The sequence below is a fragment of the Rhinoderma darwinii genome, chromosome 13 (assembly GCF_050947455.1).
Source record: "Rhinoderma darwinii isolate aRhiDar2 chromosome 13, aRhiDar2.hap1, whole genome shotgun sequence".
Classification (NCBI taxonomy): domain Eukaryota; kingdom Metazoa; phylum Chordata; class Amphibia; order Anura; family Rhinodermatidae; genus Rhinoderma; species Rhinoderma darwinii.
In genome coordinates, this window is record NC_134699.1 from 4,561,438 (window position 1) to 4,574,495 (window position 13,058).

General features: G+C 37.8%; 1 protein-coding gene across 1 annotated transcript; it reads left to right on the forward strand.

The window, feature by feature from the left end:
* Positions 1-1,455: 1,455 nt before the first annotated feature.
* TFAP2C (transcription factor AP-2 gamma) lies at positions 1,456-12,074 on the forward strand. The gene is made up of 7 exons (XM_075846748.1): positions 1,456-1,595; positions 2,920-3,387; positions 3,948-3,999; positions 5,779-5,983; positions 8,078-8,196; positions 8,592-8,733; positions 11,464-12,074. The coding sequence occupies exons 1-7, from the start codon at positions 1,548-1,550 to the stop codon at positions 11,747-11,749; spliced, it is 1,320 nt and encodes a 439-aa protein (XP_075702863.1). The 5' UTR covers positions 1,456-1,547; the 3' UTR covers positions 11,750-12,074.
* Positions 12,075-13,058: the final 984 nt, after the last annotated feature.

Sequence of the window (13,058 nt, forward strand, 5' to 3'; positions counted from 1 at the left end):
ATCAACATAATATAATAGTGTCAGTCACTCGGTGGAGTGCGGAGATCGGTGTCTTCTCTGTGTGGATGAGGCAGTTTCCCGGTTTTGGCGCACAGTATGCGTAAAAGTCGCACTACATGCGTCTATTCTGACGCTGGTTAAATGGGTGCAATGCTCTGGTTTTTACACTCTTCATCTATGCTATAATTGTAGATTGTGTGTGTGTGTATATATATATATATATATAATCACTACCCCCCGCATATTATGCAACACAGTGACTGTAATGTTAATGGCAATATTCGGGAACTGGGATATTAGCCCCATTTATTTTGTATTTTTTCCTATCCATGTAACCTTGCCCATCACTCCCTGCCTGACTGGCACTGCCCACATGTAAGAGTCTGGCAGGTGATGAGAGCTGATCCCATTCTCCCCAAGGCGAGAGATATAGTGGTAACTTGTCAAGTGTTTATTTTAATGGACACTTAAGTATTTTTATTTCCCTCTCCTGCTTATTATCTGTGCCAACCCCAACATTCACTGAATGACGCCTTAAATCTTCTACCAATAAACTGCAGGAGACATAATAACCAAGAAGCAGAAGAGATTGAAGATAGCCTGCAGGTCCGCACAATGCGCCAACTGGGTGACGGCAGCGACTGGCCATGCGCAAATTTTTTTTATTTTTTTTTAATTACTATTTGTTTTTAGTGCATTTAACTCATAAATTGGTCTGTAAAATTATGAAAATTAAACTAACACAATAGTTCATTGTGTGTGTGTGTGTGTTACTATATATATAATTGTGTGTGTGTTTTTGTATAGTTTATGTAGTGATAAAAGTGTGTGTGTATATAATTCTTTATTTTAATGTAATATATAAACACCTAAAACATGTAAAAGGTGTAAAAATATAGAATATGTGAATCTGACTTGTCTATTTAATTTTTAGATTAATAAACAGATATATATTTACATATTACAATATGACACTGTATATATAATACACTTTTTTTGTATAGTTTATGTAAAGACAAAAAAATATAAAGCTTCTAGAATTATTCCTATAATTTATAGAAAATATAAAACTTTATTACTAGCTTTTCCTTTTTGTATTTTTTATTTTTTTTATTTTTATTTTTCCTCCTTGGCTCAATCACCGCCTGTAAATGTTTAGATAAGAAAGTGTGAAGGAAAACATTGGGGCTGATGCTTGTAGATTGTAACATTTCCTCTGCAGATAAAGTATCACTGACAATATTGTGATTATAAAGCCACTGAGCAGAGTCTGAGGCTGGGGAGAGCGGCAATACCCATGTGGGCGTGGCCTGAGTTGTCGGGTGCATGTGATTGGTCCAGCTTACCCCCCCTCTATAATTAAGATTCAGCCCCCTCCCTAGGGAGGGGTTCCCATAATAGGAGCATTAAGGGAGGACAGGGAGATAGAGAGGAATAGTCAGTTGTGAAGGAGCTTCGATGCCTGATACCTAACTGCTGATACCTGGGATTATAGCGCTGAACCTGGGATATTATTTACTCTGTCTGGATACTGAGGGGACACCATCATGCTGTGGAAACTAGCAGATAATGTCAAGTATGAAGAGGAGTGTGAGGTGAGCACTCGGCTCTGCTACATTTATGTATGTTTTGCATAGTTTATATGTGTGTTTGTGTATATAATTTTTCTTCTGCTATGAACACTGAATTCCAGATAGTTAGGTTGTTGGTGTATCACATATTGCTTATTTTGTGGGTTTGCAGCACTCCTGATTTTTATTGCATCATCTATGTACCGGTGCATGTTCATTTATATGATCTGTGATGTATATATATTTTTTTTCTTTCATTTCATGAGTCGGGAATTTTGTCATGATTTATGCTTTACTACTATCCATGTGGAGACTGCTGCTTTAGAGTTCTATATTCGGTGCATAGTGCAGTATTGGTCACTAGTGGGCGCCAGAGACGAGGGCATTCTATCCATGCAAGTCATGGGAAGAGGTTTGGGATAAAAGTTTCTATTTGCACTGCTTAAAAGGAGAATGTAGCCCAATGTTGGATGCACTCTGTTCACAGCTTTATTTTTATTTTTGTATATATTTTTGGTGAGGTTGTAATGGGTAACTTTTAGAGGGTAATGCATTTCTTTGGTGTAGTATCTGCATAGTGCATGCTGTACATTTACATACGGTTTTGGGAATCATGAGTTGACTCATTCTTCGGCATTTCACCCCTTTTTTTTCGCCCTTGGTCACAGTCCTTCATTTTCCTCCATTGGTCATGGTCTGTAGGCTGCGGTTGTTTTGGCTCCTGTTGATTAGATTCAGTCATTTGAAATCAATAGGAGGTATTTAGCAGGGAGGACTGGTCACAGCAGAGACTGTGGGGGCTCCTTTCTGTACTGATTAGTTCGCCCTGTTATTTTAATACGCGTTAAGTTGTAATCTGCTAAAACCAGTGATCAACCTACTTGCAAACATTTCAGCTGCGGTTTAAGAGCCCAAAAATGTCCCCCCCCCCCCCTTTTATTTTTAGTGTAGAATTGTAATGGACAATAATCTACTGCATCCCATGGCTACCACAAAATTTAAGGGACTTTAAAACTACAATTGGATTAAGCAATTCTGATTTTTGGATGGAAAAAAAATAAAAAAAAATTCTATATAGTAACATTTTTTAAAAACATAAAAAAATCGAAATGCTTTTCATACATGTGAAAGTCAAGGCAGATAATGTTGATTGTCTAATTAAATATTTATTGTAAGCTTCTGACCTCGCAAAATGCAATTATAATGCATTCAGTTACACATTAAGATTTTCAGAAACTTATTTTTAGAACTTTAAAAAAAAAAAAAAAAATTTAATATCTGTCGCAAGATGTGACCATGAGGTTGGCGTAGCACTAATTTTCTACATATTTATTTGTTTCCTCTGCAGGACAGACATGATGGGAGCAGCAATGGTAATCCAAGATTACCCCATCTATCATCAGTCAGCCAGCACTTGTACAGCCCAGCTCCCCAACTTTCCCATTCAGGGTCCTCTGACTTCCAACCGCCGTATTTTCCACCTCCATATCAACCTCTGCAGTATTCCCAGTCTGACCCTTACGCCCACCTTGGAGACCCCTTCTCCCTCAATTCTATCCACACTTCTCACCCTCCTCCCAGTCAACAGCAGGCATGGCCGGGTCGTCAAAGCCATGAGCACAGTGGCCTTTCCCACCACAACAGATCGGGGCTGGTTCATCACATCCCTTCTCTGGATCCCAGCTCAGGAAGGTTGGGAAGAGACTTCCAAAGGAGGCCTGATATTCTTCTGCAGCATGGACATGGTCTAGACTCCTCAAGCCTTGCAGATAACCTTGGTCTACCAGACATTGGCCAGCAGATGGAGGATGTTTCGGTAATGCCCACCATAAAATCTTAATTCTGGCAAGGGTAGGGCTTCCTCCGGAGATTCTTCCTGGCATAAGAGTGGAAAACTTGACTTGTCAGTGCTGAATTCACAATACTAAAAAGAATTTTCCGAGCTTGATGGGCAAAGTCCTACTGGTTGCCAATTTAACATCAGCACAAGATGCCAACATGTAGCATGTTGATGTTTCTGGGCCACTTCTATGGTGTCCATACTAATTATGATTGAGGGTATCACTGATATAGGGTCTGTATTTGTTGGCCAACCTCGAAGTGTTCACATTACTCTACATTAGTTTATAACCCACTTGTTCATGAAATTTGTATGAATTTTTAAATTTAGTTGTTTTAATAATTTGTTTATTATAAACTATATACAAACCCAGATCCATGCTTTATGGGTTTTATTAATTTAATGAAAAAAAAAAAAGTATCTTCATGTAGTGAAATGTGTCATTTTTTTTTCTCTGTGTTAATTAATTAATATTAAAATTAAATACTAGTAAAAACAATCTTTTTTACGTCAATTTTTTTTCTGCCCCTATACAGAGTTTAGAAGACCAGAGCTTAATCATGCATGACCAGACAGTCATTAAAAAAGGTTTGTTCAACTGTTTTTGATTCTTTGAGTGTGACATGAAACGTGATGTTCCCAAAACAAATTTGTTTTTTGTTTTTTATAAAATAACAATTTTCAAAAATTTTTTTTTTTACTTCTTAATTAAATGGTGGCTAAATCGTAATTCCTGGAATATATATATATATATATATATATATATATATATATATATATATATATATATATATATATATAAAAAAAAAGTGTCATTAAGTTGGATTTTTTTTTTCCCCCTCAACCGTAGTACATTCCAATATTCGTTAACCCTTGCAAATTGAGTGAAAACAGAACGTGTTCTATAAACTGTCTTGATTACAGAGATTGTGTCATGTTAAAAATATTTAGCTGAGTTATGTGGGTTGATTGAGGTTTTGATATCACAAACAGCGTTGCAACAATGTCTGTTGTGGCTTAGTTAAAAAAAAAAAAAAATAATAAAAATTTTTTTATTTTTTTTTTACGTTTTTGTTAATTATTTATTTGGCACATGTATTTTTTTAAAATCCTATGTTGCTGCACAGAAGCTGTCATCTAGATCTTTATTAAGTTGAGTCTATTAGGAAAGCTTGAACTGTTCTGCAGATTGATCTGTCATGGAGAACCAAAATGTTCTAGCTGACACTTGACGGCGTTGGCGTTCTACCTCGGTCGCTCTGTTCATGCGTTTTTTTTTTTTTTTTGAGGGAGGTAATTGCTGGAGCATTTCTGCTGTTTGTGTACTGAGCTGGAATCTGGATTGTGTAATATTCCGGTCTTGTTTGTTTTTTGTTTTTTTTCTCGTTGCTGAGATTGTTAACAAAGTCTTTAGTTTTGTTTTTGTTCTCAAAAAAAAAAGAGAAAAAAAAAAAAAAAATGAATTTTGCATTGCTTAAAAAAAAAAATGTAATAAAATTTGGTTGGAAAATTTAAAGTTTACAATTTTTGTACTATTTTAATAGGTCAGGTGTGTATTACATGGGAGAACTATTGACTCAAAGGAGCCAACACAATTTGAGAACCTCAGTTTTCTTTAACCACCTCCTCCCATCCCAATCTCCTAGTGAATGCTCCATGAGATCGCTGTTGTACACCGGTCTCCGCCACTTTTGACATTCATGTCCGTGTACAGTGCTCGGTATTGATTTAGGTCTTTTGTGGTGTTAATTCTCCAGTAAATCGCTCTCTGCTCTTCTGGAGTCTTAAAACTTGAATTGTAAATAGTCTGAGCTTTTAAAACACGTGCACTTGTGTTCCTCCACACCCTTGTATATATGTCAATACACCTCATACACTCCCATTAAGGAAACTTGGTCCTGGCCCATTGTCAACTAGTTCAAATATATTTTTGAAGGACTATTTGAATTCATACAATGGTGAGAAAAACAAGGACTTGAGATCTAGGTGCATTGATGGTTTCTCCTACCTACCAAATAATCCTTCTTGTCGACAGTGGAACCCATCGAGCCATCTTCCCTAACTAAGACACACATACTAGGGCCGTTGGTTGTCTTTCCAGTATGTGTTTGAAGTAAGGTGGCACCGGGATTCACATAGACATGGGGAGAACCTACCATGCAGGTGGTCTGGTTCAAATTCCTTGACTATTAACCGGGGTTGTCGAAGCCAAGACCTACGTCTCTATCTAATACATATACCTTAAGTCATATTGGTGGAAGCCCCAAGAATCCGACACCTCTAGTCGACATGACGTCTTTGACCACTGCCTTGTAGGAAACCTATGTTGAATGATCCCAAAAATAACCATGTATGTCTTCTCCACAGGCAAAAACACCTTGAACATGTCCTACCAGAAAGACTCGTTGATGGGAATTGTCATTAATCCAAATGAGGTCTTCTGCTCTGTGCCGGGAAGACTATCCCTCTTGAGTTCCACCTCAAAGTACAAAGTTACTGTAGCGGAAGTCCAGCGGAGGTTGTCGCCTCCTGAATGCTTGAACGCATCCTTACTTGGGGGAGTACTTAGAAGGTAAATATTCTGACCCCAGGTATATCATGTGGTAGCCGTAGATGTTTCTACAAGAACCATATGTCTGTACCATCAGTGTACACATCTGATTGGTTAGTTCATTTACAATAATTGGAGATCTGGGGCATCTAGAAAGCCTTTTTGTTACCGTTGGTCCATACAAAAAGAAGCGCCACCCCATTTGAATGTTCATTATTTGCGTAAATCTATGAATGGTGTCGAAGGGCATCAAGAACTGTATTTAATGCATTGACCCTAATGTTCTGGCAACTGGTGGTGGACCCGAATTCTTATCTTATAACCTGTTTTTATGATACGATACAATAAAAAAGTGGAATTCCCCTTTTTAAAGTTTCCACACTTGTATTAAGAAAGTCTTCCGTCCCTGTTGGGATTTGTAGTTTTGCAGCAGATGGTGAGCGAGTTGGTGCTTAAGTAGTCTCTCGAAATAGTTAATATGTACAATCCTTCACGGCCATTGAAACTCGCCCAACTGCTTTTTATTTAATGATCGGGGACAGAGGGGTATTTAGCGTCGCCAACAGTTGTAGTGCAACAAAACTTTCCTTCCAGTTTCCGGTGTGATTCCTTTAAGAACAATGGCGTGCTTTGTTATAAGGTTCTTTTAAAGGGGACCACATAAGATCCAACGCAGGAGATGAGAAATAAATCGTTAGACCACATTTTCTACCCACCTCCTGACCGTTCTGCTAATTTGAATATGAACTAATTGTATTCAAATGAGAGAAACCTGTTTTTGGAACTTTTTATTTATTTTTTTCCGCTCCTTGAATAACAAGACACTTCAAAGCACTTTTTGTCTTAAGTAAAACTTTAAGCTCATTAAAATATACTCTTATAGATTTCCTTTTATATGTTTAAACTCACTTTATAGAGAAAAAAAGTGTCCACTATTGGAATTTTTTGAGAACCATTGGCCCTGTTCACACGGAGTTTTTTGCCGAGTTTTTTGGCGCAGAAACCGCTCTGCAAAACTCGTCAAAAAACGCCCGAAAATGCCTCCCATTGATTTCAATAGGAGGCAGACAAGTTTTTTTTACCACGAGTAAAAAAACTTGTCGTGGTAAAAAGAAGCAACATGACCCATCTTGAGGCGGTTTCCGCCTCCAAAACCCCATTTCAATGAGTCAGAAAGAGGAAAAAAAAACCTCGACGAGTGTTTTGACGAGTTTTTGTCAAACCACTGTGCAAAAACCTACTGGAGCAGTTTTTGCAGGAGGAATTTTCCTCCTGCAAAAAACTGTGTGAACACAGCCTTACATGTGGCCATAGGAGGTGTGTGTGTGTGTGTTTGTTCCCTTTCAAAATATGTAAAGCCGAAAACTACCTTTTTGTATAAAACTTTAGCGAAACCTATTCTTGGCAATGCCCTCTTGAGCATGCACTTTCTGATGTGGCCACTGGGGGCAGTGTTAGAAAGTCTCCTAGTAATCAAGACCACTAAAGTGGCATTTCAGCCTAAAACCTAACCAGTTCCAGTGGATAGGTGATAAATAATGAGCCATCTAAATTCTAATTTATAAAATTTTTTATTTTTTAACGACCTAGTTTTCAAATGACCATCACCGGTATGTGTAATCTGAATTCTGTTGCTCTACAAATGTATACATGAAGGGGAGACTTGGGTTAGAATTAACACATGGCTTCTTCCCATCTATAAATCGCATTAATGAATGTGCACGGGGTTACGACTCGAGGTACAAAAACATCTGTTCATGTAGCTGATGTTACACAATTAATTGAATCTCGACTATCTGGACAAGGCAAAATTAGAAGACGGTGGAGAGGGGAGGGGGGCTGTTTTTGCAGTGAATTCCCATTGTATCTATAGAGAAAGGAATTCCCACAGAAATCTCTAGAGAGACTTGTGAAATTCAATCGTTTTAATCCATTGTGTGATCGTTTAGATGAATTGTCTTCGAATGCGAGGGAATCCTGCCCCGTGACATCAGCGCTTTCTTGTGAAGTCTTGTTCTCTCTGTCCGGAGTTACGCCCTCACCACAGTTGTTTTGTTGGTTAAACACCTTGATGGCTGCATTGAAATGTTAAATACCTGTTCTGTCTTTCATCAGAGCAAAATCTAAAAATGGAGGGAGGTCGTTGCGAGAGAAACTTGAAAAAATTGGTCTGAACCTGCCGGCTGGAAGGAGGAAAGCGGCCAATGTGACGCTGCTGACATCACTGGTGGAAGGTTGGTGTCTTAGAAAGGGTTAAAAACTCCCACTGCTGGAAACTTATTGACTTGAGCCAAAGTCCTGAAAAATTAGTTTTGGGGCAAAAATATTCCATTCCAATAGGGAGAAATGGTAAACATGTGACATTTACCATTGGTGAAGCGTGACAAGGTGGGTGATGGGTGCAGTTGAGCTACCTGACTGTTTTGGACTGCCTGGTAGAAATTTGTGGGTACACATTGGGCTATGAAAAACGGAGACCACTTCTGTGGCCTTTTAAAGGGCTAGACTTGTGGGTTGCGAACTCGCTGTATTATCCGCACATCAATGTTTCGTGTTACAAAGAAACACAATGTAAAAAAATCTTGTGTGGCCCGCATCCTTGACCGTAACCCGTGTCTTCTCCTTGCAGGTGAGGCCGTACATCTCGCTCGTGACTTTGGATATGTTTCTGAAACGGAATTCCCCTCCAAGGCAGTGGCAGAATACTTGACCCGGCCGCACATGGAACGCAATGAGATGGCGAATCGCAAAAACATGCTACTTGCCGCAAAGTAAGTAACCAAACCGCAGTGGAGGATCTAAATCTGCCTTGGTAATGGGCCTCGTGACACTGGTGGAGGCCATACCGATGACATCGCTGGTCATCAAACTGGAATATAATTCTGTTAGTCTGGCATCCTGTGGACCGGCATAATGCCGACCTGGTGACCTTGCCAGACTATGGAATGGTTTTAATGTCTGATCTCAAGCCGGAGTGCATGAATTTTTTATTTTATTTTTGGACTCCTGATCGTGACCTTCCCAGAGGTTTCTCCACTCCCTCCCACCGCCTAGTTATTCTACGGCGGAATAAATTGTCACCAGCGAGCGATTTCCAATCGCATTAAATTTGTTTAATGTTATATGGGCCCACGCAACGATGTAAAACATGCCAGACTGCTGGGTACCGTACTAAAGGAATTTTACGTAAATATCTGTACATGTAAAATATTATGTCCAAGCAAAAATTCTAACCAGTTTTTATTCATTTTTCTTCGGTTTGTTTTTAGTTTCCACAGACCACAGGGGTTTAGGCCAATAGGTTGAAACCACTGAATTAACTTGTTACTGGGGTCTCTATACAATGTGAACCCCTTCGGTCATCTATTGTCTGGGGTTAAGCTTTTGTAAATTAAAAGGAATTTTTTTTTTAATTTTTTTTATGTGTGTGTGTTTAGAAAGACTACTTTTTTTTTTTTTTTATTGTTAGACGTTGCATGGTGACCCCTGAATGTTTTCGGGGTTCTAATTAATGGTCTGAAAACATTTTATTTGTTCAAGGTGACCTATGTTTAGTCCAATTTGGTCTTTAACAAGAGGCATTAAGTGGTCCCAAAAAAAGCTCCAATTTGGCAGGGGTTGATGTCCTTTGCCATACAATTCTGTGTTTCCTTTTGATGCTTTTTACCTCTTGTGGGGAGGACCTAAAAAATGTGATGCCTTGTTACACACACACACTTACACACTTACACACTTACACACTCACACACACACACACACACACACACACACACGTGTGTCAAACAAGGCATCACATTTTTTAGGTCCTCCCCACAAGAGGTAAAAAGCATCAAAAGGAAACACTGAATTGTATGGCAAAGGACATCCACTCCTGTATAATTCTATTTCTTGGCGATTTCCATCTACACCCCTTATTCTTCCTCTTGTGTGGTTGAGTTATAAACGTTCCATTACGGAGGGCGGTTGCGTCCGGCGTGTTACGTGCGGGTTTTATCATGGGTATGGTTCTCAACAAGTACTTTAAGTGTCTTGTGAAGCTCTGCTAATACTTTTCAGGTGTTTAGACCGTTCTGCTCTGACTAAGTGACTGCTCATCTATGGAGAGATGACGGAAAATGATTGTAAGAGGAAATTGTTTAGACCTCTGAAGCCGTGATCGACCTCCCAATTTGTTTTTCTTTAAAAAAAAAAAACATCGAATTTTGCACTAAAACACGAAGATTACAACATTTAGGAGTCTCCTGAAAAATTGGAAACCAACTATTTTAACTTGATCCCCCCCCCCACACCACCTTTTTATTTATTTTTTTGGCAGCTATGTTTATGTGGAGGCAATTTAAAATTTATTTAGAGTTTTTTGTTGAAGTTTTTTGATTTCTTTTCTTAGAAATAGTTTTTTATTATTTGGCAGACTTGGTATGTTTACAGTTTTTTTATTTTTTTTATTTTTTGCAGGCAGAAAATTCTGGAAAGATCAGCTCCGGTTTTTTTTTTAAGTGGTTTTGGACCACACGCGTTTCTTGCTGTGAGGCGTTTTTTTTTTTTTTTTTTTTTTTTTTTAGCTATTTCTTCAACAAACGGAATAACCGCGAGCGTTTTTGCCGAAAAACGCATCAAACGTGGCAAAAAAAGCGTCGGTGTTTATTTTCGTCTCCCATTGATTTCAATGGAGTTGTTGAGGCAGAAAACGCCTTAAGAGGGCATGTCACTACTTTTTCCCACAAGATGTTTTTTTTTTTTTTTTTTTTTTTTTCTCGGGGAAAAAAACTCCTCCACCTCCCATTGAAATTAATAGGAGGCAATTTCGGCCATTTTTTTGCCACGGCAAAAAACTCAGTGTGAACAGGGCCTTAATGAAACTGACCTGAATGAGGTGGATTTTGTTTACAGAATAACTTGACGACCAATCGAATGTAACGGAACTTGTCTTGGTCGCCTTGAACCATTTTATAGCGTTTTTATAGGTTTTGTCTAGTTTGCCAATAGAATTACAATCCAACAGAATAAAAACATGAGCGAGAAGTCTAGAAAACAAATTAAAGAAAAATCTACCGACTGTCAACTTTTATTATGGAAGTTTCACGATTGCATAAATTCCCATACTTTATTGTTGTTATCTTTTTTTTTTTTCAACTTACTATCCGACTAACATGAGACTTCTACAGCTTTATCTGAGCATTGTGTACGAGCTCTTGTCTTAGCACGCGGACATCCGACCTAAAGAGGTTTTCCCAAAAGCTCCAAATTCAGGAAATGCCCTAAAATTCCATATTAAAAAGACCTCACTAGAAAATTAAATTTTTTTTCCCTCATAAAATGAAAAGTAATAAACATTTTCTAATAATAAAATATACAATTTATGAATGAAAATTGAGGGAAGGGGATAAAAAAATGTTAGTGTTAAAAAAAAAAAAAAAAAAAAAAAATATTTTTTTTTTTTTTGTTCTACAATATTTTTTGTCTTTTTTTTTGAATTTTCTCTAAAATGTTTTTTGTTTTAGGCAAATCTGCAAAGAATTCACAGACCTTCTCACACAGGACAGGACGCCATTGGGAAACGCAAGACCAAATCCAATCTTGGAACCTGGAATCCAAAGTTGTTTAGCCCACTTCAGCCTCATCACACACGGTTTTGGAAGTGCTGCAATTTGTGCCGCTATGACCTCTCTACAAAACTACCTAAATGAGGCGCTAAAGATCACAGACAAAATGTACATGAACGCGGGAGACCAGAGTCCCGGAGAAAGCAACAAAGGCCTAGACAAGATGGACAAACACCGGAAATGATGATGATGATGATGTGTGGGAAAACTTTCAGTGTTTGACTAGAGGAACGTATGAGGCTGGGACCTATCACTTTCCTCTTGGTCTCCATTTCGAGAGGACCCATGAATAGACTGATGGCCCGGAGACCCTATGGAATATTATGGGACGGTGCTATTCTCTTATCTCCACTGCCCGATGTCTTGTCTGAGAGGGAACATTGAATACAAGAAAGTGTTTAACCCTCCTTTTGCACTCTACTTCCGGACTCTTCACCTCCATCACACATTTCATTAGGACCAACCGGATCTTGCAGGGATTTTTAAAAAATGTTCACATTTTTTTTTTTTTTTTTTTACATTTCCCCTATCCCCAATATGATAAACTGTTCACCAGAAGTTGTAGACATCAGCAAAAATCTGGACTTGAGATTTGGCCGGTTTGCATGTATTAACCATTGGTTTATATGTGTGAATGCAGCCGATTTGTAGCATATTTCATTTTTATCCAGCTCGAACTTGGTATTTTAAATGTGTGAAATTTGTAAACTTTTTTTTTTTTTTTTTTTTTTGCCTAATTCATTTTAAATCCGCAATGATTTGTCTCTTTAGCTAAGTTCTACGTTTCTAAGGCATCGTTGAGTACTCCACTTTATTTTCATTTGAAAAATGTAAACCCATCCCGTCTTCCCTCGTTAATTTTTATATAGGTTTTAAGAAGATTAAGTGCAGATCCTCATAAAATTAGGTACAAATATTTTAAATATTGTCTTATGTTATTTGAGCCTCTTTGCCAGTCACTTTGGCACTTTTCTACCTACTGTAGTAAAGAGAAATTCAAAAACCAGTCCTGTTGAATATCTATTTTTGTGTCCAATCACTAGAAAATTTATAAAGTGGGACTCCACCTTCACAGAATGACATAGCTGTATAAAAAAAAATTTTTTTTTTTTTTTTTTTTTTTTTTGTGTGTATAGTGGTAAAACGGAACCACCCATAAAATAGGTGAATTCAATAAGTGGACTGTTAAATTCTGTGAAGATGAAGCTCTTATTCAGCTCCTTGGAACTTTTGGGGTGGCGATGCGTTGCGTTATTCTAGCTCGATAATTTTAGTTCATGGATTTTTTTTTTTATATAATTTTTTTTTCTCACTGTACATATTTATTTATATGTAATTTAAGGGGCTTTGTACATAATGGTGAAACTTTATACAATGGAGGTTATGGGAAGGTTGATCCAAAATTTTTTTATTTTTTTTTAAGTCTTTGCAAACGTCTCATTTAGGATATTTAACAAAAAAAAAAAAAAAGTGTGGCACTAAAAGTGCCTCCA